The 24,936-nt window shown below is 51.9% G+C and overlaps 1 protein-coding gene across 5 annotated transcripts in view; it reads right to left on the reverse strand.

The window, feature by feature from the left end:
- Window positions 1-1,158: 1,158 nt before the first annotated feature.
- The window catches only part of PER1 (period circadian regulator 1), a 37,992-nt gene continuing 14,214 nt past the window's right edge, over window positions 1,159-24,936 (reverse strand). For 3 of the 5 annotated variants that reach the window (XM_054994995.1, XM_054994996.1, XM_054995000.1), the window contains exons 2-23: window positions 19,405-19,847; window positions 18,575-18,673; window positions 17,900-18,054; window positions 17,417-17,538; window positions 17,013-17,214; window positions 16,552-16,606; window positions 15,413-15,555; window positions 14,776-14,854; window positions 14,310-14,416; window positions 14,018-14,171; window positions 13,109-13,217; window positions 12,873-13,004; window positions 12,354-12,462; window positions 11,478-11,634; window positions 10,888-11,015; window positions 10,231-10,431; window positions 7,829-8,077; window positions 7,008-7,741; window positions 5,589-5,769; window positions 4,992-5,184; window positions 2,346-2,496; window positions 1,159-1,893 (exon numbers count right to left, since the gene is read on the reverse strand). In XM_054994995.1, the coding sequence (XP_054850970.1) occupies window positions 1,657-1,893; window positions 2,346-2,496; window positions 4,992-5,184; window positions 5,589-5,769; window positions 7,008-7,741; window positions 7,829-8,077; window positions 10,231-10,431; window positions 10,888-11,015; window positions 11,478-11,634; window positions 12,354-12,462; window positions 12,873-13,004; window positions 13,109-13,217; window positions 14,018-14,171; window positions 14,310-14,416; window positions 14,776-14,854; window positions 15,413-15,555; window positions 16,552-16,606; window positions 17,013-17,214; window positions 17,417-17,538; window positions 17,900-18,054; window positions 18,575-18,673; window positions 19,405-19,847 (4,140 nt within the window). In that variant the 3' untranslated portion in view covers window positions 1,159-1,656. The remainder of the gene's footprint in view (window positions 1,894-2,345; window positions 2,497-4,991; window positions 5,185-5,588; window positions 5,770-7,007; window positions 7,742-7,828; window positions 8,078-10,230; window positions 10,432-10,887; window positions 11,016-11,477; window positions 11,635-12,353; window positions 12,463-12,872; window positions 13,005-13,108; window positions 13,218-14,017; window positions 14,172-14,309; window positions 14,417-14,775; window positions 14,855-15,412; window positions 15,556-16,551; window positions 16,607-17,012; window positions 17,215-17,416; window positions 17,539-17,899; window positions 18,055-18,574; window positions 18,674-19,404; window positions 19,848-24,936) is intronic. The other 2 variants (XM_054994998.1, XM_054994999.1) reach the window with 2 other exon arrangements.

Below are 24,936 nucleotides of genomic sequence, written 5' to 3' on the forward strand. Positions count from 1 at the left end.
CAGGGCTGCAGCATCTTGCAGATCCCACAGCTGGACAGGCTATGCAGACACCCTTCTATGCTGCACCAAACGTGATGAACAAGCCAGGTAATTTTCAATCCTAAACCTGCAAGTTCTTCCCGTCTTTCATCTCTCTTTGGGACTCTAAAAGGAGAAGGGCTTTCCTCAAGGTTTCGCAACTCTTTGATAGGAAAAAAATGTAATTTTTAAAGAAAATTAGGCATGCTAAGTTGTTTCCATCAAGCGATTGAGCTGTTGTCTAAAGAGCCACTTAACTGTAAGCCTCTCAGTTTGATGAGATAGAAGCATTTATTATTATTTGTTATTGATTGTATTGCCGCCATCAGGAAAAAGAGTGCTGCTATTTCTTATGATATTTTTGTATGATGCTTTTAAATGTTTTAATATGGAATGTTTTAAATGTTCTTAATGTTGTTATCCGTCCTCAGCCTGCTCGCGGGGAGGGCGGAATACAAATATGATATAAATAAATAATTGTTCAGAAGGCAGAAGTTGCTGCTTCCAGAAAGAGGGAAAAATTGGTCTACCCAGAACCAAAAAACCCCGCGTCAGCTGGGGCTCTCTGCTTCCACCACCACACACCTGAAAATTTCAGAGGGGAGAGGCAACGCAAACTGAAAGCAAAACTGAAAGCTCTACGCAGCACATGCCACTACCTATGGGAAAAGGACACACAATTGGGAGTTGAGGCATGTGTGTGTCCACCTGGGCTAAGCTAAAAATTGTCCCCACACAGCCTCGAAGAGATGGGATCGCTTTGCCTGTTCCGTACAAGTCGTTGCCCTGCTCAGAGGAAAGGAAGTCCCTTTCTCCCATTTTGCTGTGTCAGCTGGGCTGCTGCAGGAAGCAGAGATGCTGAGTCCCGGCTCTGTTCTCCTTGGAGCAGATTCCTCTTCAGGCATGTTTGGTGCAGATGCAGGAATGTGTTTTTTTAGGACAAGGGGCTACTAAAGGGAAAAGGCAAGAGGAAGGAAGAGCTTATAGGGTGGGAGTGGTTTCCTCTGCGGAGCTACAAGGCCCAGTCTGGGTACAAGCCGTGCAAGAAAAAGGTGTCATTCGAAAAGGATGTCAGTTGCCCCCCCCAAAAAAACAAACAAAGGGTCTGCCACCTCTGTACCCACACAGCGGTCATTCCAGTTTTGTTTCTTGGTTTTTATTTTAAGTGCCACAAACAGGCCCATCAAGAGCTTGCTCGCAGATCAGTAAAAAAAGAGAAAAGTTTTTAACAAAAACACAACAGACAAGTCTGCAAAAATAAATACAGTCGGTCCCCCCCTCCCCCCCCACTCGTCCAACTTTGCGGGCGGTCCGGGAGCAAATCCTCAGTAAGGCAGCAAGAACAGGGCGACCAGTCCAGCTGCAACGGCTGACAGCAGAAGGGCCAGTCTGCAGCCAGGCCAGGCCCGAGTGCAACGTTTTGTGTTCCCTCCTGCGGACCACGTGGCTGATTGGGCCACCGCAGGGCCGTGTGCCGCCTCTCTTTCTGGCCAGGCGATGGCTGCAGGAGGCGGAACTGTGGCGAGTTCCCTGTCTCTGAGCCCCGCCCACCGTTCAGCAGCCTCCTCAGTCCCAGGGCAAGCAGACATGGCCCTCAGCTTCCAGAGACGATTCTCCAATTTGGCAGCTGGCTATTGCTTAGCCCGAGTCCTCCACTGGTGCCTCTAGCTGAGTTGGCCGCGCTTCTCCCTCCAGCCCGGCCTCCTCTTCCTCCATGGCCATGTCTGGGGGCAAAGATGGCAGGCAGCTCTGCCCCCCATTGCCCTCCTCCATTGGTACCGGCTCTAGCAAACCGTTCAGTTCCATGTCGTGGATTTCGACGTCGTACGGAGGAGCCACTTTGGAGGCGGGGGTGCTCCCACACTCCACGCAGGCCTGGGGTGTTGGAGAAAGAAAAGGAGACACCTTGAGTGGCTCAGTTATTACCTCTGAGTTGGGTGCTAACAGTTTCGGCGACAGGGGTTTGGAATCTCCCCCCACCCCCACCCCCCCACCCATGCTTCTGTTTTGCACGATCGGCAGAGCCAGGATTTCCCACTGGATAACATATAGGCGACTATTTAGACCAGTACATGCATTTTCACAACACACACACACAATTTTACTTTCCCTAAGCTCCCACTAGTCGTCACCTCTCTGGAGTGTCACGTAGCCCATGTTCAAAGGGACATATAGTGTGGAAGGGCATGAAAAGAGTTTTTAACCCTTAAAGAACATGCAGCCAGTGGATTGGCCCAGATCCTCCCCGCGCGCGCACGCACGCACGCACACACACGCGCACACACACACGCACACACACACACACCCAGCACCAGCAGCCTTCTTACCGTGATGTTGATGGCTTTGGGCAGGATCCCCTTCTGCACCCAGGAGTGCACCTCTGCCAGCTCCTTCTTTTCCTCCTCTGTGAACCGCGGCTGCCGCTTCTGCATCTGCTTTAGTTTCTCCCGATCCTCCTGCAGCACCGTCTCCAGGTCCCTGTAGGGGGCAGGTGGGCAACAGGGTCAGGTATGAGGCAGCTGGCCTTGGGGAGAGAGGGCTGGGCTAACAGAACCCAGCTGGGTCCGAGGCAGTGGAGAAAGGGGGCGCCTGACATTTCAGTTCAAAGGGCAGCTAAAGCTCTGCCCCCCCCCCCCCAAAGCTCAGGCTCTGCAAGCCTCCAGAAATGGAAAACCAGGGTATTCTTAAGGGCGTGAGATGTGCTGCCCAAAATGAAGCGTGGCTGTGTTAATCCCCTGCAACGAACAGTCGCTATGCCAAAGAATAAGCAGGACACAAAACTAACATAAAAAGAGCACCAATCAAACACCAGCGGGAGAACGTTTTAGGCAGTTTGCTGCTGACCGGAAAGTCGGCAACTTTCAACAAAAAGGGGACTCCAGGGTGAGATTAAGAAATCTGATTGCATTTCACAAGACTCAGACAAAAATCAAGGATTCCTCAGCCACTATGGGTGCTTATCAGCCTCCCAAAACCAGGGAGGCCGTGTCATCAGCAAACACTGGTCTTATGAATGGCCACGGTGCCTTTTATGGCTATGTTTGAATCAGGGTGGATAAAAATCAATGTTTTTTTTAAAAAAATTGGATTTTTAAAATTTAAATCAGATCTTTTTTTATTTAAATTGAAATTTTTTAACAAAATGTTTTTTGAGGAAAAATCCATCTAAAGGTAGTTTTCTGTTTAAGATAAATTATAATCCAAAGGTCATCATCATCAAGAAATAAGGATTAGTTTTTAATTATGTAGCATGAAGCTGTATATTCATGCAGTTTTTAAATTTTTTGGTAAACGAATTCCATTAATTCATTCACAATGTTGTGCTCTTCCAGAGGTTTCTGTAAGATTATTGGGCAATTTTTCTATCTAGAAGATATTATCACAGATGCTTGGTTTTACAGTTCTCAAAACTGTGAATTTGTGTCTGTAGAGATTATGTCTCTTCTTCACAGAAAAAGGGTTATAAAATAAACATACACAGTTGAGAAAAAGACCTTAATCCCATTGTTCCTTTGCAAATCTCTGTACACAGAACCCACCCCTTACCTCTTAAGTGCTAAGTTTCAAAAAATTCAATGGATAGAAGATTGTTGAGAGTAGAATAGTGTGAGGAGTCTTTATGTAGAAAACCATGATTTAAATCTAATCTTACTGACTAGTGATTTAAATCATGATTTAAATCAAATCCACCCTGGTTTAAATTTTACAGAGTTATGTCACAACCCATACTTGACTTTGCTACTTAATAGTCCCCCCCCCCCATAATGGGGTGTGTATTCATGCCCACTGAGAAGCCACCTCAAGCATCTGATAGCAGACGCTAGCGCACAAAAGCTATGAGTGTTTATGTTGTCGGATATGGATTCTCATGTCTCCTACAGGATGGCAATTTTTGCTTTCAAAAAACCAGAGCAAATGTGGTTTTCATGAAAGCAGTCAGATGACCTGATACGTAACTTTTGAGTCTGAATAAGAATTTAGTTGTTGGTTATTATACTTGAAATTTTAAAATTTTAGGGCTGTAAATACGTTTCAATTTGTAAAGGTTTACTGCCATATATAATAAACTTATTACCTACCTACCTAGTCCACAAAAGCTTATGCTAGAATAAAAATTGTTAAGTCTTTCAGCTGACACAAGACTCACTGTTTCGCCTTAACGGTGCTGCTCCGTTAAAAACAAAGCACACCAAATGCTACAATACCCGCCTCCCCAGTCTTACGCTCTGCAGATTTTAAGCTTGGCTACTTCCAAACTGCTACTTGTCGCTCCTTTCCGCGGCAACCTAACAACACCAGCTGCTTAATCGACACAGCATCAGCGCTCCATTCCGGCTCAATCTAGCAACCTTGGCCTTCACTGCAAACACCGCTGCTTAATACATTTTCTCCATGGTAAGCCACATTAGAAGCTGAGCCGAGCTTGAGAGATCAGCATTTTGAGGAGACGGAAAGAAGAAGAGCTGCGAACACCACGCAAAAGGCCTCCACCGACCTTCCTAGCCCAGCATGCTTCCATTAACACAAAAGCACCAGAAAGAACACCAATGCACAACCCCTCACTAGAGCAGAATAATACAAGCCTGGGGAGGTGCCTGCAACCAATTTCCCAAAGAAAGCAGGCCTCTGGAGTGAGTGTCATGGGGGAGGAATGAGTAGCTCCATCCCATGGGGTAGCCACACCTAACCAGGCCCCTCTGGTGGGATTCCAGTGTTTGGAGTCCAGAGGGTATGCAGCTTGCAGGCACAGAGTAGTATGGGAGGAGAAGAACAGAAGGTGCCTCCTCTACTGGCGGCAACAACAACAACATCACAATAACAATAGATAATAAATAATAATAGCATGGTTTGTAAACTACTCTGAGTGGGTGTTAATTTGCCCGGAAGGGTGGTATATAAATCAAATGCTGTTGCGGTGATTACTGGCAGCAAGGGAAGAGCCCCAGCCGCCCTGTCCTCACAGGCCTCCTCACCTGGCGGGGAGCTGGTAGGTCATCATGACCTCATCGTCGGTGTTGGCCATCAGCAGCCAGATGGGGTCCTGCAAGACGTACTTCATGAAGTGCTCGTTGTCCTCCACCTCGGAGCGCTTCTTGCCCCGCAGGTCGTTCTCCGAGGAGTCGATGCTGCCGAAGTACTTGCTGGTGTTGCTGCTCTTGCTGCTGGCTGGAGGGAGAGGATCGGGGCCCCCGTGAGGACAAGGGGAACAGGAGCACCCGCCTCGGCTCTGCCCCCAGGCCCCCACGTCGTCGTCCCCCCCCCCCACTTAAAAAGGCGTTTCTCCCGGGCAGCTCCTGCTCTCTAGCAAAGCAGGCTCCAATTCGGGTCAGTCGAACGAGGGCAGGCGACGTGGTCTCAGGTTCCCTTTTGGACGGCTCCTCCCACCCTCCACCCCTGCCCAGACCGTCTTGCGTATCCTGAGCAGGGATCGCCCAGCCCCACAGCCACCGTGCCCCTCGGCTCCCCCCCCGCCCCCCCACGCTGTTCACGAACAGAACCCAGGCGGCCATGCAAGCCAACTCGCTCTCCTTGGCATCTCGGGGCAGATTCAAGTCCCCTCTCGGACTTACTTGTGCCGCTGGCTGAAGTGCTGCCCCCGTTGGATCCGGAGCCCATGGAGCCCGAGGCAGCGGAGCCGCTGCCGGAGGCTGCCGATCCTGTGCCGGAGCGCGAGTCCTCCTGCAGAAGCAGGTCCAGGAGGTCGCTGGAGCTGGACAGCGCGTCGTTGTTGGAGGAGTCGTGCGCTTCCGCCTGCAAGGGGACAGAGGCCGGGGATGGTGAGAACAGGCCCCAGGCGGGGACGAAGTTTCCGCAGGAATGTTTTACAGTCTCAAGCACCTCCTTCCGATGGAGATGTGCTCCAATTTTTAAAAAGCCTACAGGGTCAGACTGGCCACAACAGCAGAGGAGGAGACAGGAAGGGCTATCATAATAATAATCAGGCCAAAGGGGAGGGGCTCTCTCTGGTAGGCCTTCCTGCCTTCATCTTCCTCCTTGGGAGCTTCTAAGCTGGGCACTGGGCTCCAGTACCTGGCAGCAGAGCTCGCCTATGAGGCTTTTTAGATGGAAATAGTCCCTATGAACTCTTAGGTACCCACTAGGACTCCCAGCATTAATGCCTCTGGGCAGCCAGAAGGCAGGAAGACTAACCAAGACTAACAGGGCTGTTAGTCTAAGGGGCTGTTTCTTAGCCTAAGAATGAGTCAGTCTGGGAGGTTCCAGGACAGCCGTCACCTCTGCAGACTGTCTCAGTCCGAAACACAGAATTTTGTCCAGAAGTGAATGAATGGATGAATAAATTGCATGAATTTTGCTAAAATAACTTCTAACTAACTATGGCTAAATTAACTTCTTATATGCACAACAGACGAATGCTGGAATTTCAGGACAAATTGAAAGATTTCTTTGATTATGTAGCTGGAAATTAAGAAAAATCAAAAACAGTTAATGATAATAACAACTGCGCTTATATACTGCTCTTCTAGACAAATTAGTGCCCCACCCAGAGCAGTGAACAAGTTAAGTGTTATTATTATCCCCACAATACAGCTGGGGACTGGGGCTGAGAGGAGGGGCTTCCCCAAGGCCACCTACTGAGCTCATGGCAGGAGTGGGATTCGAACCAGCAGAGTGCTGATTCGCAGCTGAACCACTTTAGTTATAAAATTAAGACTTCAAAAATGCAGAATATAAGATTGAATATAGAATATTAAGTATAAAACTTTGGGTACAAGTAATTAGGGAGTAATTGAGTTGTGCTGTTATACATCTCGTATACGTTCTGTTGTTGTTGTAGCCTAAATCTACTACTTTGTATACTATTGAAGCTTTTTTATGCGCTATTATCTTTTTCTCTTTAAATAAAAATCTTTTAAACAATCAAAAAGGGGGAACCTCACTCAAGTACAGACGGATCGCTCCCCGCTGCTAGCAGGGAAAGAACGGGATGCCCCTGAGACCGCTTTAGGTCTCGAGCAAGCAGAGCTTACCATGCATGCTTCTTTCTGCGTGCCGAGTTCGCTCGCCAGGCCCTGCCCGTTGGCGACGCCAGCCCAGTCACTGGTGGTCCCTGTCGGCCCCGCCTGGCTGCTGCTGGCTGCTTCCTGGCGGTCGCAAGCCTTGGGCATCTCTTCCATCTGCAGCAGGTTGAGCTGCAGCGGGGAGCTGCAGCGCGACTCAAAGAGCGGCGACTCGGCCCGCTCCGGCTGGCTCATGGAGTGAGGAGTGGAGGACCGCGACGGGGCTTGGGTGCCTGCCTCAGGCCCAGGCATGGGCATGGTGCCCGGCTGAGGGCCAAAGGGGAAAACGGGCCCGCCAGGGAAGAAAGACTGGGGCATAGCGCTGTTCATCTGGGGGAACACGTAGTTCGGCAGGACGAGAGCAACCATGGGGGTGACGAGAGGCGTGGGGAACTGAGTGGCGGGAAGTGTGTTCTGGGAAGGCTCCGTGGCCGGGGAGGCGGTGGGTCGAGGGGGGAAGACAGGGATAGGATAGGTGGGCATGACAGCTGGGTACGGCATAGCGGGCAGGCTGGCTTGAGAGTTGCCCGAGGGAGGCCAAGAGGGAGTGGCCGGGGCCCCCGGGGCCTGCGGAGGGGCGGTCGAGTTCTGCGGAGAGCCGGTGCCGTCTGACGACTTGTTCTGCTTGATGCGTTTGGCCTTGGACTTCCTGCTCCGCCCACGGCAACCAGGACCTCGAGCCCCCTGGCGCGGACCTTTCTGCCCTGAGGAGTCGGGAAGGAAAAGGCAATGAGGGAAGAATGGACCCCCTTGCTCTCCTAGACGGCGCCCTGTCACCATGCCGGACTTACCTCGCTCGGCGTGGGGTCCCGCCTGGCGCAGTTCCTGCCAGCTAATCCCTGAGGAAGAGTTGAAGACGTGCAGCTGGCTGAGGTCCTTGAAGCGCGTGAGGAAGGCTTGCTCCTCTTTCTGGGTGTGGACAGAGAGCACTTCCTTGGTCAGCCCCACCTTCCGATACTGCTGCTCCCGGTCTGGGGTAACGCTGGCAGGCGGGGCTGGAGGGGTGGCGCTGGGTGCTGCCTCTTCCATCATTACAATGTCTGCGGCAGAGAGACAAAATAAAAGAGAGGGCCAGGTTAGCCCATCCATCGCCTGCCTTTGTCCACCGCTTTCCCCAGCGCTCAGCAGCATTAATTCCAAACCACCACACCCACCGAGAGCCCAGGGCGCCACACCCACCCAATGCATGCTGGGAGTTCGCCCTGCAGCCCAGCCTGGCTTCTGAGCTCATCCTCCATTGCACGCTGCATTAACAGGATTGTGGGTAAACGTGTTGTTTGTTAGGGGCACAAAACTAGGTTGCAAAAGCCACAGGAAAGAGCTCTGCCTTGGGGCGAGGAGGCCCAGTCCAGGACACAGAAGCCAGGGGCAGGTTTTGGAAACACGGCGGACACTCTGGCATGGGAGAAAGAGCTGCCCCAGGCTTGTCACAGGAGCTGACGTTTCCTGGCATAGTGCAGAAAAATCAGTCTCCTGCCCCACGATATGGTACGAAAATATTGGACAAAAATACACGAAGAGACGCAAAAGATACTAAAATTTCGCCTTGAGCTGAATCCCATATTATAAAACACGCACAGTGAACGTTTTAAATATATGATGACGGCAGCGAGAATAGTATATGCCGCAAAATAGAAGACAGAACCTTGCCCAGATGCGATTGAATGGATGAACAAATTCTGTGAATATGTGTCTACAGCCAAACTGTCTTCTTATATACATAACAGACCAATCTTAGAATTTCAGAAAAAATGGAAAGACTTTTTTGAATACGTAGCTGAAAACTAAGAAAACTAAGAATAGCTATTTTTAAAGTCAACCCACTGAAAACTAACATTGTAAAACTTTGATTATAAATGTGGAGTGTATGTAAATAAGGAGATAGAAATAGTTTTGTAGTATAATAGATATATATTCTATTTCACTGTTTCTGTGTATTGTTATATATCTTGCTTATATTATTTTATCCATTGTTTGTCGTCTTTGCTGTTTATTGTTTTTTTTTACTTTCAAATAAAAATTTAAATTTTAAAAAAGAGGGGAATGCAAACTGAGACACCGGGGGGCGGGGGGAAGACTTCTGACTGAGCATGGCAGAGATGGAAAAAAAGAGAAAAGTTGGAAGTGGGGCCGTGGCCACAGCTACCCCTCTGACCCTGCTGTGGGGCTGAAACAGGTGAGATGAAGGGCAAAGGACTAGCACAACGGCCCAGGCAGTACAAACACCCAGGCCGATGTTGCACAGGTACAGCTACTGAAGTCAGAGGCAGGAGGACAGCACAGAAGAGAACTCTTGGGTGTCTGTCCATCTGCAGAACACCACAAAAACTGGAATATTTAAGAGAAACGACAACAGAAAGAAGAGCAGGAGGGAAGTGTCCAAGAGTAATCCGGATGTTGCTGAGCAGTTCGAAGTAAGAAGTGGAGATGGGGGAGATCCCTTGCAGAGTACTTTCTTGTACCCAAAACACAGAAACGATCCAGAGCAAAGAGGGCAGTGAAAAGGGACAAGCCGGAACAATCGCTGGCACACGCAGAGGTGGAAACGACTTGAGGCCTGTGAGCCAAGTACAGCCAAATCTCACGAGGAGGGAAGGCTTTTGGTTTCCAGCCGTGAAAATGGTGACTGGCAAAGAAGAGAAGGAAGAGAGCAAGCAGCCGATTCCAATAGCAGCAAGGCATCGCCCACAGTTGCAAATGGGCGGAGGAATGCGTCTTTGCTAGCAGCTGGACTCTTCCCACCTCTGGACCCCAGAACGCTTATCAGGATTGCCGTGGGAGGCCAAGACTCTGGAGACCATCCAAGCAAGCCTTCTCTTTCCCTCACTGGCTGGCCAGATGCTGCAAGGAGGGCCCCAAGCACAGCAAGATGACGGCAGCCAAGAGGTACCCGGCCTTTGAACCGGGAGGTGGGTGCTAAGGGTCAAGGTGGCATCCGGAGGCCATGCGTTCCAAAAGCCAGTTATGTGCAGCATGACGAAGGATCTCCATTTGTCTGCCATGAACGTGCTGCCAGCTGGGGAAGCAAAGGAGCCAAGCCCCCCCACCTTGCAGTGGCCATGGGGGGTGAAGCAGTTAACGGCATCCCCTCTCCTCTGCACCTTTACCGCCACGCTACGCTTCCCAAGCTTTCCCCTCCTCCCAACACCCCACCCATGATTTTCCAGAAAAACATGGTCTCCACCTCCCATACCCGACTCGGGGGGCTTCTTGTCTCCCACGTGGACGATGGTACTGCTGAAGCTACACTGACTCGTCACAGAGACCACGCTCTCAGCTTTGCTAGGCAAGGCCAGTGGAGTGAGAGGGCCTCCCACCACGGCAGCTGCTGCCGTCCCCGGCTCTTTCCTCTTGGGCTGGCTCTCCGAGGTCGGCAGCATTCCCTCCGGCACATCTGTTCAAAGAGACAACGGTGCGTTAGCATTGGGGCGGGGGGAAGGAAACCGACAGGCGACGGGGTGGTCTAAACATCCGGGGTCCCTCAAGAGCGCCGACCGGCAAGACAGGACATCAAGAGACTGAAGCCGGGCCCGACGGGCCCCGGCTTGGGGAGATCCAGGTATCTTGCCTGGATGAAGCGTGAAAAGAGCAAGCCTGGCAGACCGCCAGCATCAAGAGTGTTCCCCAAAAGGAGGGGGAAATTCGGCACTGCTAAAGCTCCAAGGCTCATCCCACAGACTCCGGAGAGGAGGAGAGAAAGCAGAGCGCAGCCGAGGCAGCAGGGTTGGGCACCAACTGGGTTTGCAGCACTCGGGGAGGTCAGGGGGTGGGAGGGTAGAAACTAGGCCTGGAGGGGGGGAATGGGGAACTAGTACACAGGACAGTTAGGGTCAGGAAAAACCCAAGTCACCTTTGCTTGGACAGGCCCCGTCCTCGCCTGCCTTCTGCTTGTCATCATCAGAATTGGAGGACGTGGTGTACGAGGAGGAGCCGCACTTGCGTTTCACACGACTCGGGATGTTGCAACTCTCCAGGTACCTGTTTGAAAAGAAAAAACGGTGGAGAAGATGAGTAGAAGGCCGAATGCTTGTTTATTTATTTACTTCATTTATATTCCACCTTTCTCACCGAGACTGAAGGTAGATTCTGCAGGATGCCCCCCACCCTCCTTCCCTCTACAGTCAGCACTGCTAATTCAGATTCACTGTGCTTCAGTCTCAAAGCTTTAGGTGATCACAGAACTCAGAATTAAAAAGGAAATGGCTGAAATCACTCTGCATAGGCCAGAAGCCTGCATAACGCGACAGAAGGCTAAACAACACATTTGCTTTGTTTCATCTACTTTGCCTTTCTAAAGGGAGCAAAAATGAGAAATGAAAAGAACGGAAGGCTCAGGATTCTTCCAAGCCCCTGTGACCCTTGTCCCGTCAGAGGGCCCCACTCATTGTCTTTGCTGTGCTTCCAAAGAAAGGTGGCGGGGGATTCGCTTCCGTGTCTCACCTGATGATTCCATCCAGACAGTTGATCTGCTGGTAAGAGTAGCTGGAGGGCTCCTTCCTCACGGATTCCTCCGAGGTGGCCACCTTCCCTGGTCTTCTCTCCAGCTCCCTCAGGGTCTCCATCGGCTGCACACTGCGATCGGCTGGAGCTTCGAGGACTAGGAAGCAACGGAGGGGGGCACAGAGATTACAACTGGGTCTGATGCACCCTACGGTCAAGGGAGGCAAAGAGAAAGCCGCCTTCCCAAACCATACCGACACCTGCTGCCACGACTCAGTCAGCAGCAGGCTTTCTGCAGTCACCCTTTGCTTTCAGATCCAGAGGAGTTTGCCATGTTAGTCTGTAGTAGCAAAATAGTAAAGAGTCCAGAAGCACCTTTAAGACTAACCCACTTTATTGGAGCATAAGCTTTCCCGAACCACAGCTCTCTTCCTCAGACGCATCTGATGAAGAGAGCTGTGGTTCTCGAAAGCTTACGCTACAATAAAGTGGGTTAGTCTTAAAGGTGCTACTGGACCCTTTACCCTTTGCTTTGTTGGTTTACTTCATTTACAATCCTCCTTTCCCCTCAATGAGAACCCAAAGTGGCTTCAGTCATCATTCTCCTCTTCTGCACATTATCCTCACAACCACCACCCTGTGAGGTAGGTTAGGCTGAGTGCATGTGATTGGCCGGAGGGTGAGCTGCCATGGCAGAGCAGGAATTTGAACCTGGGGTTCCAGATCCTAGTTCCACGCTCTCACCACTACAACTACAACCACGGCAGCCTCTTGTGCCAAAAGCGCTATCAAGCAAAGGAGAGGGCAAGAAAGAGCACCCAGTGGCCCTCAGGCCACAAGACCGTGGGGGCACAGAGCGCAGCCCCCCCGCCTTACCTGCTCGGGGATGCTTCATGGACTGGGGCTTGACTCGGGATTCGATGAAGACCTGCTGGCCCTGGTTCTTCACCATGTGCACGTCTTTGCAGATTTCCTGAAAGGTCATCTGAGGTCAAGAAGGGAGATGCGTCAGAGCCGCCCACCGTGCCCCGAGCCCCGCCCCCTGAGGGAAAGCCTCCCCAGAAGCCCTCCCCTCCCCTCTCCGGGCATCTGGATCTAGGAGGCCTCCTTCCAGACACTCCTGTCACGTAACTCCCCGGGATCTCTATAGGGAGGGGAGGTCCGAGGGTCACACACGTGCGGCCAGCCCAAATACAAGGCTCGCTCTGCTGCTCCCCCCCCCCCCCGTCAATTGCTGCTCCGTCACATTTGGGCCTTAAGGACCATGTTTCTGCAGCAGCAGACTTGGCAGGCTTCGCTCCCTTTATCCCTGCGACGCCACCCCTACGAGGCGGGGCTTGCTGACTGGCTTCCTGGCCCCCAAACTCCAGTGCTATATCGAGCGCCTGCGCTCACCGGCCGCACTGCCTGCGCCTCTTCGTTGGGGATGCCGTTGCTGTCGCTGGAGGAGGCGATGCTCAGGAACTGCTCGTGGGAGGCGTTGCTGCCCGTGCTGCAGAGACCCATCGATCCGTTGCTGTGCACTGGCTGCAAAGAGGGGAGAAGAGGGAAGTTAGGACCCACGGGGGGGTGGGGGGAAAAGGGAGGAGGGGGCCAGACAGGGGGGCCAGAAGGAGGGGGCTGCTCCTCACCTGCAGCAGGAGGCGGTGGATCTGCTCGGACAGCTCCTGCATGTCCTGCTCGATGGGCTTCCCCTTCTGCCCTTTGGGGGCTGTGAAGACGTCTTCGTTGAGGGGGCCCCTGTGGACAACGGAAGGGGGGAGAGGAGTGGGGTCAGGGGGGTGCTGGCTCTGCACTCTGCTCCAGCTCAGCTGCCCCACGGCTCTTTCCAGGCACATTTCTTCCCCGCGCTCTGCTGGCCTCGCTGTGCCTTCTCATCCGCTGCCCCACCCCAAATCCACGCCAAGCAGGAAACCCACATTTGAGGAAGGATCCGGAAGTTCTCTCTCTGCTCCTGGCCCGCCTTCCTTGCCCACCCTGCTCATTCCCTGCACTCTGCACATGCTCCTCTGCCTCCTCCCTCTGCATCTCACAGCAACAGTCTCCCTTCCACCCAGACAGACACTGCATACTCCGGCCTGAGGGTTCTCCACGCTGTCAAGAGGAAGTCTTTCCTCGCCCCGTTGCTGGGAGGTGCTGAAAACTTGACCCGGGACTGCCTCCTTCTCCTCTGTTCACCCAGCCACCCTCTCCTTTCTCCCTTCAAATCCTTCCTCGAGCCCCCCCCCCGGGCTTCCTGCTGTCTGCTGACTCACCTCCCCTTCCCACCCTTTATACCAGTCTCATCCTCCCTGCTCATTGGCTAATCCCCCCCCAACACACACGCTGCCTCACCTAACCCCCTGGGCCCTTGTGAAATAGGACCGCGCCCCCTCCTGAGCTCTGTCCAGCACTGAGTCCAGAGGACTCAGAGTTGTGTTTTGGAACTAAGGTTGCCTTCTCTTGATTTAAAAAAAAAACACTAAAATGAAATACAACACAAATTCAAGGGTGGGGAGACGAGGCACGACCGCCCCAGCAAACCAGGCCAGGACACTCACGTCCGCACTTTGTGCCTCCCCATGATAAAGGAGACTTTCCGACTCCACGGGTTGACGAAGCTGGACCAACTGGTGTCGATGGTGACGTATTCACCGTTGCGGGCACAGAAGCGGATGGGCGAGTGGTCGAAGGGCTGCCCGGCGTACTGCAAGACTGGAGAAGAGAGAGGCTGTCAGAGGGCAGCAGGCTCCGCCAGCGCCACCCCCAACTGGATTCGTGCGCTTCGAACCCGATCCGCAGATCGGTCCGTTAAAGCCTCTGGGGCTGCTCTGTCCTTTGCTTGGTACTCACTTTTCTTGTGTATGGCCAGCATAAGAGGCCGGTCCTCTGGGTGCAGGTAAAAGAGGACGGGGGTTCCGATCAGGTCCTGGGGAAGGTAGCCGAGCAGAGGGGCTGCCCTGAAACAGAAGAGCGGATTGATGATCACAATGAGGCAAGCAGCTCTCGGAGCTACCCTCTGACTCTGCACTTGGTGGAGCAATAAGTCCTGCAGGCCAATAGGAGCCCACCAGCAGGCACCGAGCAGCAGGGCTGACTGGACACGAGAAAGGCCTGGGCCAAATCCTGGTCACGGAGTCTGTCACAAGAGGGCCCGCCCACCAAGATGACAGACACCCAACTCCTTCATTCCCAGGACATTTGGCTCGGTGGCTCAGGACCGTGCTGCAAGGGGGATGCATGCCTGGCTATGCACCAAGCAGCCAGGAGAAGAGGGGACCCTTCCTCCAGCCCCCCTGCTTTCCTCCAGGTTCCTCACCGTTCATCCACATCCTGGAATAAGCAGCTGGGAGTATGTCTGGTAGTGAAGATTCTCTTATCAGGAGGGATTCTGGGTGCTTGGAAAGGAAAAAACAGGACGCGGTTAGAAGGGGCCTTCTGAAATGGATTGGCAGCCTCCCCCCCCCCCGCCCCACATCAGAGACAAGAGAGTCTGTCCTGCAACTGGCATTGCCCTCCATGAGGCAAGAGCCTCTTTTGCTGGGGGGGGGGGGGAAGCACCACTGGTAGCCCAAAAGATTCATGCAACCCAACCCAATGTGGGAAAGGGTTAAGCAGTTCCTTCTCCTCCAGCCGCTGCGCTCAAGACTCCCAAAGTGGTTTTTTTTTTCTTTAAAGACGCAGGATGCGGGGGACAGTACAAGCTACGCCACTTCCGGTTAAGCGCAGGACGCCGGCTGGTGCAACCTAAGGTTATTCCCTCTGCCCTCTTGTGGTCAGACAAGGTATGCAATGGCATGCAATTCCACTCCGCTCAAGACAGAGACCGAGAGCCCGTCCCACAGCTTTGCAAAAATCTATCCAACCTGCAAAGGTCCACAGAGGAGGAGGAGGGAGGGCAGCAGCCAGTTCCCATGGGCACAAACTTGACACCGTGCCCACCACCTCTCCCTTACCTTCGTAGCCCGAGTGGATGCGTTCGGCGATCAGCAGGCAGCAGGGCTGTCCTTCGGCGTTGTCCGAGTTACGCACTTTGGTCAGGTACGGCGTGAGCCGGAAGGGGTAGTAGCGCAGCTCTCGCCCACTTTCGTGGCCTCCGCTGAGAAACAAATGCCTGCAATAAGACCAGAGGCCAGAGGAGACCAGGACGGAGCAGAACAGCACAGCCACCGGGCGGGCAGAGGGCGCAGGAGGCCCTGCGGCCCCTCCAGCCTCCCCCTCCCCGCCAGCGCAGAGAGTACTATTGTCACTGTAGAGCACCTGGGAGGACCTCTCCCACCTTCTCACCCATGGGGCAGAGGGAAGGACAGCTGCCCTCTGGACCTCTCCACCCAGGAGCACAGCTGCTCTCTGGACCTCTCTGCTAACTCTTGCAATTATTCTCCCTGCAGAACTTAAGCATGCAGGCTGGCACCTCGCCCCATCCATGGCTAGTCAGCCCTGACAACTTTCCTGCAATGGTAAAGCCATTTCACAGGTAGACAGCCGCAGCAGAGAACGCGCGACACGGCAGGACACCCTCCCAGGCCTTCACCGCACAGGAACCTGAAACCGGGGCCAATGCTATTTACATTTCTAAGCCACATTTTGGCCAACTGAGTCATCAAGGTGGCTTACAAAACACTTAAATAGCAGAGTTAATGGCTACTGAGAAATGGAGAAAGAAGTGGCCAATGGGCCGGCCAGCCTACTGGCCTGGCCAAACAAACAACTTGAAAAAAAACATGAGTGCGTGTGTGGTCCCGGAATGCACGGGGTCATGCGCAACACTTCACCGTGGCACCAGACATTTCTTAAAATGCACCGCTCTTAAAACACATTTCCACATATAAACAACTTCAGGCATATTCACATCAGAATCCCACACCTCCTTCCGCCCTCATTAGTGGCCCACGTACACGTTGCCGTCGTGTACACCTTGATTCTGGAAGGATGTTTGAAGTCAGAGAAGGGGCAGAAATGCAGCCCTGGTTTGCAAAACTTCCCCCAACCCAACCCAAATTGTCGTTGAACACCAACACACACTGTCCCCCACCCCAAATCTCTTTACACCACCCCCCTCCCCAATTCAGATCCAACCCAAGATGGAACTAACCTGATACGACAAAAGACAGATTTCTCTTGGGTGTAATCCATAGTGGCGGCGGCAGCTAGAAAGAGAGAGAGAAATTCGATGCAGAGATTAAAAATCGGGCATATTCATTCGATCCCAGTTCTTAGTTAATGCAAAAGCCAACTGGCAATTTGCAAGAGCATTGAAGAGGGGTCTGGGGCCGAGTGGCAGAGTCTCTGCCTTGCTTGCTCGGGGCAGGGCCTTGGGCAGCAGGTGCCAGGAAAGACCCTTCCTTGCCCAGGGCCCTGCAGCGCTGCCGCCACCTAGACTGGCCGAGGGTCCATCTCAGTGTAAGGTGGCTTCACAGTGTCCCTCCCGAAACGGGTTTGGTTCTGCCAGCCCTCCTGCCCCGATCCTGCCTCGACTACAACAAGATCTTGAAGCCAAAGCAGCTCTGGCCACAAGCTGGCTTTTGCTGCCCTCTGGGCACAGGCAAAGCTTACTGGCAGAGGTGCAGATGTTCCATGAGGGCAAGTGGTACGGCGCTGTGGATCCATAGAAGATGCTAACGTCTTGCGGCGCCAGGAACTCTGCAAACTTCGCCCCCTTGAAGACGTCCCTCTTGCAGCGCAGGATGAAAGCTGCCTGGTCTGAGATGTAGGCGATTTTCCCAGTGATGAAGGAGACGGCCACCGAGAAGGTATCCTTCAAGAGCAAAAAGAGCTAGAGTTGAGGTGGAAGCCTCAAGAGGAGAGAAGGGGCCACAACAGCTGAGGTCACAGCAGGAAAGGGAACCCGTGGGACTGTGGCCTTGGCCTCTAGCTTCGGCACCTCTCTCTCCTATCCTGCTTGGGAACTTCCCCATCCACTCGGCTGGCTGCTGTTGAAGATGGGATGGAATACTCACGGGGTTTTTCAGAGTGTACTCCGAGGTGATGTTTTCCAGTTCCTCAATGGTGTACGTGGACATGTCCAGATTGCAGGGCTGGCTGTCATCAATAGTCCATTGCTGATAGTAATCTTGGTTGGCTGAAATATGGAGGAGGAAGAAGGGAACTTAACCAAAGGGAGGCTCCCGAACAGACACACACGCAGCAGGGGATACAGGAGCTGCGTCTTTACTGTAAACCAATTCAGGGCATTAACAAGCAGGATCAGATTCCGAGGAGAAAACAGACCGCATGATCACGATGCAAAATCCCCCAGGCCTGCTCCGTTGGGAGGCACTTTGGCTTGGACCCCGCTGCCCGGGCAACTTGGGCCCCTCTCAACCTCAACTTGTGGAAGCGGGTTCCGGCTCATAGGCACGGCCCACTCCTGATGCTTCCTGAGCTGCTACGGCTGGCACAGCCGCAGAGACGGGCGCCTACGGAGAGCCGACAGGGCCTACCTTGGACCTGCTTCACACACGACAAGGCGTACTGCAGGGTGGCCAGAGTCCCCGACTTCCCCTTGCTGCGCTTCTCCGAGGGCAGCCGGATCTTCATCTCCTTCAGCGCCTTCATCAGCTCCTTCTGGGTCTTCATTCGGGCTGACTGTTCACTACTGCAGTGGCAAAGGTTTGGAACAGCAACGAAGAGTCAAGGCAATGGGAACAACAGGCCGAGGCCCTTTTGAGGATTTTGCACAGGTTACCTGAACCAACTGCAACTGTTCCTCACCTACTGCATATTCCTCCCCCCCCCCCACACACAAATCTTCTCCTCCCCCAGCATCTAATGCAGAAAGAAATGTGGTTCAAAACGAATGTCAGTTTTGATTAATTAATTAATTAATCAATCAATCAATTAATCAATCAAAACTCAGGCCGAGTCAAGAGTCCTCGTTCTGCATTTTGCAGTCCCGTTGCCCTCCCTCCAATCTTTTAACTATACAACAAGCCCAGTCGGCTTGATTCCAAAATCAGCCACCCAAAGATCAGGGCCCAAGACTGCAGTGCTGAAAGGCCACACTAATAAGTAGTCCCCTTCCAATCGCTGCCCTGGAAAGGGACAACGGGGTCCTTGGGAGTCTGCCCGCTACACAGCAATTGGAGAAGGGCATAACATCCGTGCTGCAAGCTTACCTGCAGCCACTGGTTGAGGGGTTGTCTTGCTCAGAGCTTGCACTGAGAAGGCTGTAGGCGATGGAGCTGCTGGGAGGAGACGGGCTTTGGGAATTTGAGCTGCCGAGAAATAAAGGAGACACAACATCAGCCTCACTGGGTGGCAATGGGAAATATCGTCCTGTGGAACTTGAAAGCTTGCAGACTCCTCGGCCAAATGATGCCAACCCAATAAACAATACTGCTTTGTGACTTGCTTCAGTAGCTGCGGCCGCCACCCCCCCACCCACCCCCCCGGTCAAGACCAACCCGACAGCCACACCCAAGCGTACCCCAATAACAGGGAGAGTAGGCAATGGCTCAGAAGGGGGCAACAGAAGTTATAGAATCATAGTTGGAAGGGACCTCCAGAGTCATCTAGTCCAACCCCCTGCACAATGCAGGAAATTCACAACAATCTCCCTCCCCCCACACCCCCAGTGACGCCCCCCGCTCCATGCCCAGAAGGTGGCAAAACACCTCCAGGATCCCTAGCCACATTGGCCTGGGGAAAATTGCTTCCTGACCCCAAAGTGGCAATTGGAATTACCCTGGGCGTGCAAGAGGGGCCACGAGAACTAAGCACTGATGTCACCCTCCCTGCCCTCCTCACATGAAAGCTGGCACCTCTGTCTGGAGCCCCAGAGAGGCGACTCAAATCCAGCCATGCAGCAGCGCACCTCAGAGAGCCCTGCTCAAGAATGCAGGACTCCTGGAACTCCTTCGTCACAGGTTAACAGCGAGAGAGTGGGGCAGGAGCTGGCAGCCAGAAAGAAGGACGTCAGCCCCACGCAGCTCACCCCAAAGCTTACCTCTTGTTGCTCTCAGTGGTCTCCAGCAGGGCGGAATCTTTGCCGTTGCCGCTGCTGCGGGAGCTGCTGTGGGAATCACCGTGCGATTCGTTGCCGCTGGAGCCATTGCTGTTGGCATCCATGTCGTCATTGGCTTGGCCCTGGGCCTCTCCTCCGCGCTGCGCTCTGGCCCTTCGGGGGGCTCCCGAGCTGCTGCCGTTGCCGCCCCCTTCATAAGGGTTCTGCCCGGGCTCACAGCCTGTGCTCATGATGGGTTCTGGGACATGGGATCCTTTTTGAGGAAGTGGGGGGAGAGGTGGGAAGAAGGTTGGGACTTCCACGACTGCCAAAGTGGTGGCGAAACTTTGAAGAAGGAAGGAAGAGAGTCGGTCTAAGGGGCCGCCTCTTCGACTTGTGTGGCGTGAGAAAGGTTTGATCGGAGAGGAGTAAGTCTTCGGTAATACCTACAGGGGGAGAAAAGAGAGAGAAAAATCTGATTAAGCAACGCATCTGGAGTGAATGTGATACTCAGCATGCTGCAGAGAAGGCTCTGGTGCCTGCGTTAGTGAACAGGTAAGCACGCAAGCGGGAAGGGGCTTTTGCATAAGACAGGGCCCTGGAAACGCAGCGGCTGGCGCCCCTTGCTCCGCTGCTTTTCTACGTGGGATGACCTGAACAAGCGGCTGAATGAGCATCAAATATCACTTGTAATGCCCAGAAACCAAAACACGTGATTAAGTAATGAGGTTTACGGCATCCTTATCTGGCCCAGTATCAGTGACTCCTCTCTCCTGCGCCCCTGTCCAAAGAGCAGGGCAGAGCGCTCACCGCCGTTACACAACGTTCTGACCCGCTCCTCTGATTGACTTTGCCCCAGCGGTCTTTCTTGCCCGCCCAGGTCCCTGGGCTTCGCTCTTCTCCTCATCCCCAGCACTCTTTGCTTGGAAAGGCTGGCAGAGCAGAGCAGAGAGGGCCACCCTGGGCAGAGCTGCCAGGGGAACCGTGGCTGAGCACAGCTTGGGGGTGCTTCTGCTACCATAGCTTCTGCTACCATACCATACTCTACCAATGTACTGTGGTGGGCCCCAATAAAACCAGCCAAGGCAATAAAACCATACCAAGGGGTGTGTGTATGTGCCAAATGCAGAGTGCCAGTTTTTTAAAAGAAGTTGTATGCTTATACATACATATCATTCATATTAGGTTTTGGAGAGAGACCGCACTGCCAAGCAGACAGCAACCCAGGTGCACCTGGAGCAGAGCACCTCAGCAGCAGACTGTAAGCTCCTTGGGGCGCAGACTGGATCCAACTACACACCCCCAATTTTAAATTGGGGTGGCTCTTTTTGTTGGATACCACAGCCGTTGATCAAATGGCAGTAAAAAACAACAACAAATCTACTGTGAGGAAGAGCTACTCTGTGCCGGGCGCTTCTTGAATATTGTGGTCCTTTTTATTTTTGTATCAAAGGGGAAGCTACAAAAATAGTTTTGGAAAAGGCTTCCAGCACAAACCGTTTCCTCTTTCCCTCTGCCAAGCCTCTATAAACAGATCACAGAGATTATTTCCTATGGCTTACCCACGTCACTAATACGTGCCTTCAGAGGGAAAAAAGTAATAATCCCCTCTTTCTACGCTTTCCATGACCTCAGAGAATGAAAAGGCATCGCAGGAAATCAGAGACTGAGAAAGCCATCGCAGATGACAACCTATAGTCAGAAAGGAGCTTGCCGCGCCTTCATTTACGTACTTTTTTGACCACAAGCCCTTTTATCGCAACACGAATTTAATCTCCCCTCTTGCGGGTAAAAGGTACGCAAACCGACATCCCCCCTCCACAAAATTACTCGCACTGCCTTTTGGTTGCCAGGGAGGCATTTCAACTAAAGCAGGCTCAAGAGCAAGGAGCTCCACTTTCAGGTAAACGGGTATGAGCAAAGCCCCAGGGGCTCTTAACCTGGGGTCCACAGACCCCCAAGGGATTGGTGGATAGATTTCAAGGGGTCCATGAACTTGGATGGGGGAAAATGACAACTTTATTTTCGGTAATCAAACGGAAATGTGTCTTTTATTTTATGCATTTAACAATATTATTCTGAGAGGAGGTCCATAGGCGTCCCCAGTCTGCCAAAGGGTTCAATGCATAAAAAAGGTTAAGGACAACCCCTCCGTCTGGCAGGGACCACCATGTGCCTTCAAGAGCTGCAAGGCAGGCAGGAATTCAACAGTGGCAGCTTCCCCCACCATTACACTTACATGTTGTGTGTATAGGGGAGGAAGCTGATGTCTTCTCCCCAGACATTTGTTCAAAAGACACCAAAGTCCCACCAGCTTCACAAACAGGCAGCAGGACAAAGTGCCAAAGGCCATACAGTGGAGACCAAAGAAATTTACTGCACAAAGATCAAGATCAAAGATCAATTTAAATTTTCTTTATATATTTTTTTCTTCAATGCACAAATACGCTCACATTTGTTTTTAAAAACTGTTTATGACGACACCTTGGAAAGTAAGCCAGGCCTAATAATCACATAGGGTTTGACTATCCTGGAAGCGCTGGAAAGGGTTGGCGTGGCAACTCTGGCCCAGCTCTGGTTGCTTCCTCTGCCGTCGTCATCTCCTCCTAGCGGTAAGGAGAGGGTTCCCTCCTGCCAGCAAATCCATCCCGGTGCCTGAATCTCTGCTAGGTGTGTGCTGTAAGGCTTCGGAGTGAGACAGTCCCTAGCCCCTGCCCCGCACACCTTTTTAAAGGGATAAATCCATTTCCACCTCCCCGTCTCACTTGGACCGCAGCACTCTTATTCTGCAGAGAGGCAGCCTGCCAGATTGCTCAGCTTCTAAACTGTGCTATGTTTAGTCCTCCCAGTTTGAGATGGTTTTCTATTTTTAATCCCCAAATGAGGGGTGGGAGGGAATCCTGTTTATAAAGCGCTTAGAGGAAAGCTGTGATGTCTTCATCACACATAGGGGGCTAGAACAGTAAACCCACCTGCCCCCAGTATAAATTTTAAAAGGCGGCATTTCTTTAATCAGCTTTTCCTATCACACCTCCATTCATATTTTTATTAATTTATTATGTATTTATAGTCCACCTTTTTCATTGTAGTAAAGAGTCCAGTAGCACCTTTAAGACTAACCATCTTTATTGTAGCATAAATGCATCTGACAAAGCGAGCTGTGGCTCTCGAAAGCTTATGCTACAATAAAGTGGGTTAGTCTTAAAGGTGCTACTGGACTCTCTACTATTTTGCTACTACAGACTAACACAGCTAACTTTCTTTTTTCACTGTAACTCATGGTGGATTAAACATGAAGATTATTTTGCACATTACACGTAAGGAACAACATTTCATTCAGCACCCCTGGGATTTCGAGAGAGGGCATATCTCTTAGAATGAGAGAAACTCGATGCTTCCTTAATTTGTTCACATTTCCCCCCCCCCCCACAACCCGAGGTCCAGTTTCCTCATTACCCCAAAATAAGGATTTATTTCCCTGAAGTGACTGTAGAAACACACAACCTGAACAGGTTCCTGGCAAGTAAAGCAAAACATACGAGGATTACAAAAGGCACACGTGTTCTCTGCCCTTGCTTTTTTTAAAGAGGAGAAACTCTACTCTGGGGTGGCTTGATTTCAAGTCACAGCCTTGCACCCCAAAAAAATACACAAAAGAAACCAACAGGACCAAATTCCAAGTGAGTATAGTCAAGGAAGAGTAAGATGGAGGACGCCAGCCTGGCCCCCAAAAGAATTCAAATTAGACAAGGTGGTGTAGTGCCAAGGAATGGATCACAGTGGTATAAGAGCAGGCCAACTTTCAAATTTCACAGAACTCTTCATTTCTTCCCGATGAAGATGTCTCTGAAACTTGCAAGCTGGGCTCCACCCACACAGAAGTAAATGTGCCCCAGAACATTCGCATCCTGGAACTTGAAAAGTCATATTTTGAACTTAAAGCACACATATCTGGAAAGTACTGGGCTTCTGCCAAAGTTTTATTTCAGCTGTGAACATCCTTGAATGAATCATATGTACCTGGAACTAAGCCATGTCGGATTTCAGCAAATTCGTAACACCCTTAAAGGCATAAAATGGATGTGTAAGTTGCCGAGCCAGTTGAAAATTCCAGATGCGTCACTCAATTGCCTGCCAAAGACAGAGTCTTGTGGCATCTAAAAAACTACACAGTTTGTCATAGCGAAAGCATCCACACACAAAGCTGGCTTCAGAAGTTATACCACATTAAAACAGCAGAGGTCTCCTTACTTTCGCACATAAGCAGGCTTCAAACCCATTTGTTCTAGGATCCTTGGTAAGCACCCAAAAAAAGATTCATTCTTTAGTTTTCAAGACATAATTCTGGAACACAACAAATATTTCTCCTAGCAAAACCCATCCCCAAACCAGCTAGAGCTTTCAACTGGCCAAGTGGCTGCTTTAACAACTGTCTGATACACAGAAATTGGCAGCCCATGCCTGAAACGAAGGTAAACAGTACTATCAGCAATGTTCGCAAATCACGTCGATATTAAAAGGTACAGCAGGAGGGGCCCGTGAAACGGTTGGCAGTTCCACAGCTTGGAGGTGGCACCAAACAGAGCACGGCAGGGGTGTCTTCTGAGCATTATCAGAGAGGCCTGCTTTATATTTATTAAGGGATCTTTACTGATCTCCCTTGTTCTCACACCCCGCTGAGGCAGGTCGCAAGAATACATGCATGCCTGCTCGCTGGGTTGAGCGAGAAAACCACTTGGGAACCAGACACGAAATGTGATGACAATCAGTCTCCCAGCTTTTGCCAGACTTCCCTCAAAGCATGCCCCATAAAAGAAGAGTGGTATATAAGCACACTGTTGATGTTATTATTATTATATACTAAGCAAGAAACTGGCTATAAACAAAGCCCACAACTGGGATGTTATTTTTTAAAAGGTTATGCTCAGCTGGCAACAAGAGTTTGATTTCTTCCTTTAAAAAGCCCTTGCCTGTCAATTATCTGAAGCATAGAGAAAGAACAGGTCACATCCCCTGGGCCACGCTTGAAACCGCTCAGACGCCATCCCTAGGATATGACTGTAGCTTTGGCAACTCAATCATACCCCCACCACGGAGAGAGAGACGGGTTTTAGACCAGAGTCTGCCACACCCCCTTTTGTCCTGTGAAGAGGGGCCGCACCCCTCTTCCCCTCCAAGATACCCCCCACTCCCTCCCCCTGCCAGCTGTACCACCCAGGCTTCTTCCCTCTCCTGTCTACATACCCCTAACAATACCCCTACAGTTCTTTCTGCCTCCAGACTATACGCCACGCCCCTTTCTCCGCCTGAGCTATACCCCCCCATCCCACATCACCATCTCCCCTTACCCAAAGACGACCGTCTGCCGCCGCCTTGCCTTTCCTTTCCTCCGCTCTCTCCCGCTTTCAGCAGAGCAAGATCCGAGAATCAACGCTCCCTTCCTCAGCTACCCACCCCCACCTACCCCTTTCAGCCGTGCCACTCAGAGCAACGCACAAGGGGGCTGCATTCTTTCCCTGCTCCAAATGCTCCCCC

Source organism: Eublepharis macularius, chromosome 12, assembly GCF_028583425.1.
Source record: "Eublepharis macularius isolate TG4126 chromosome 12, MPM_Emac_v1.0, whole genome shotgun sequence".
NCBI lineage: Eukaryota > Metazoa > Chordata > Lepidosauria > Squamata > Eublepharidae > Eublepharis > Eublepharis macularius.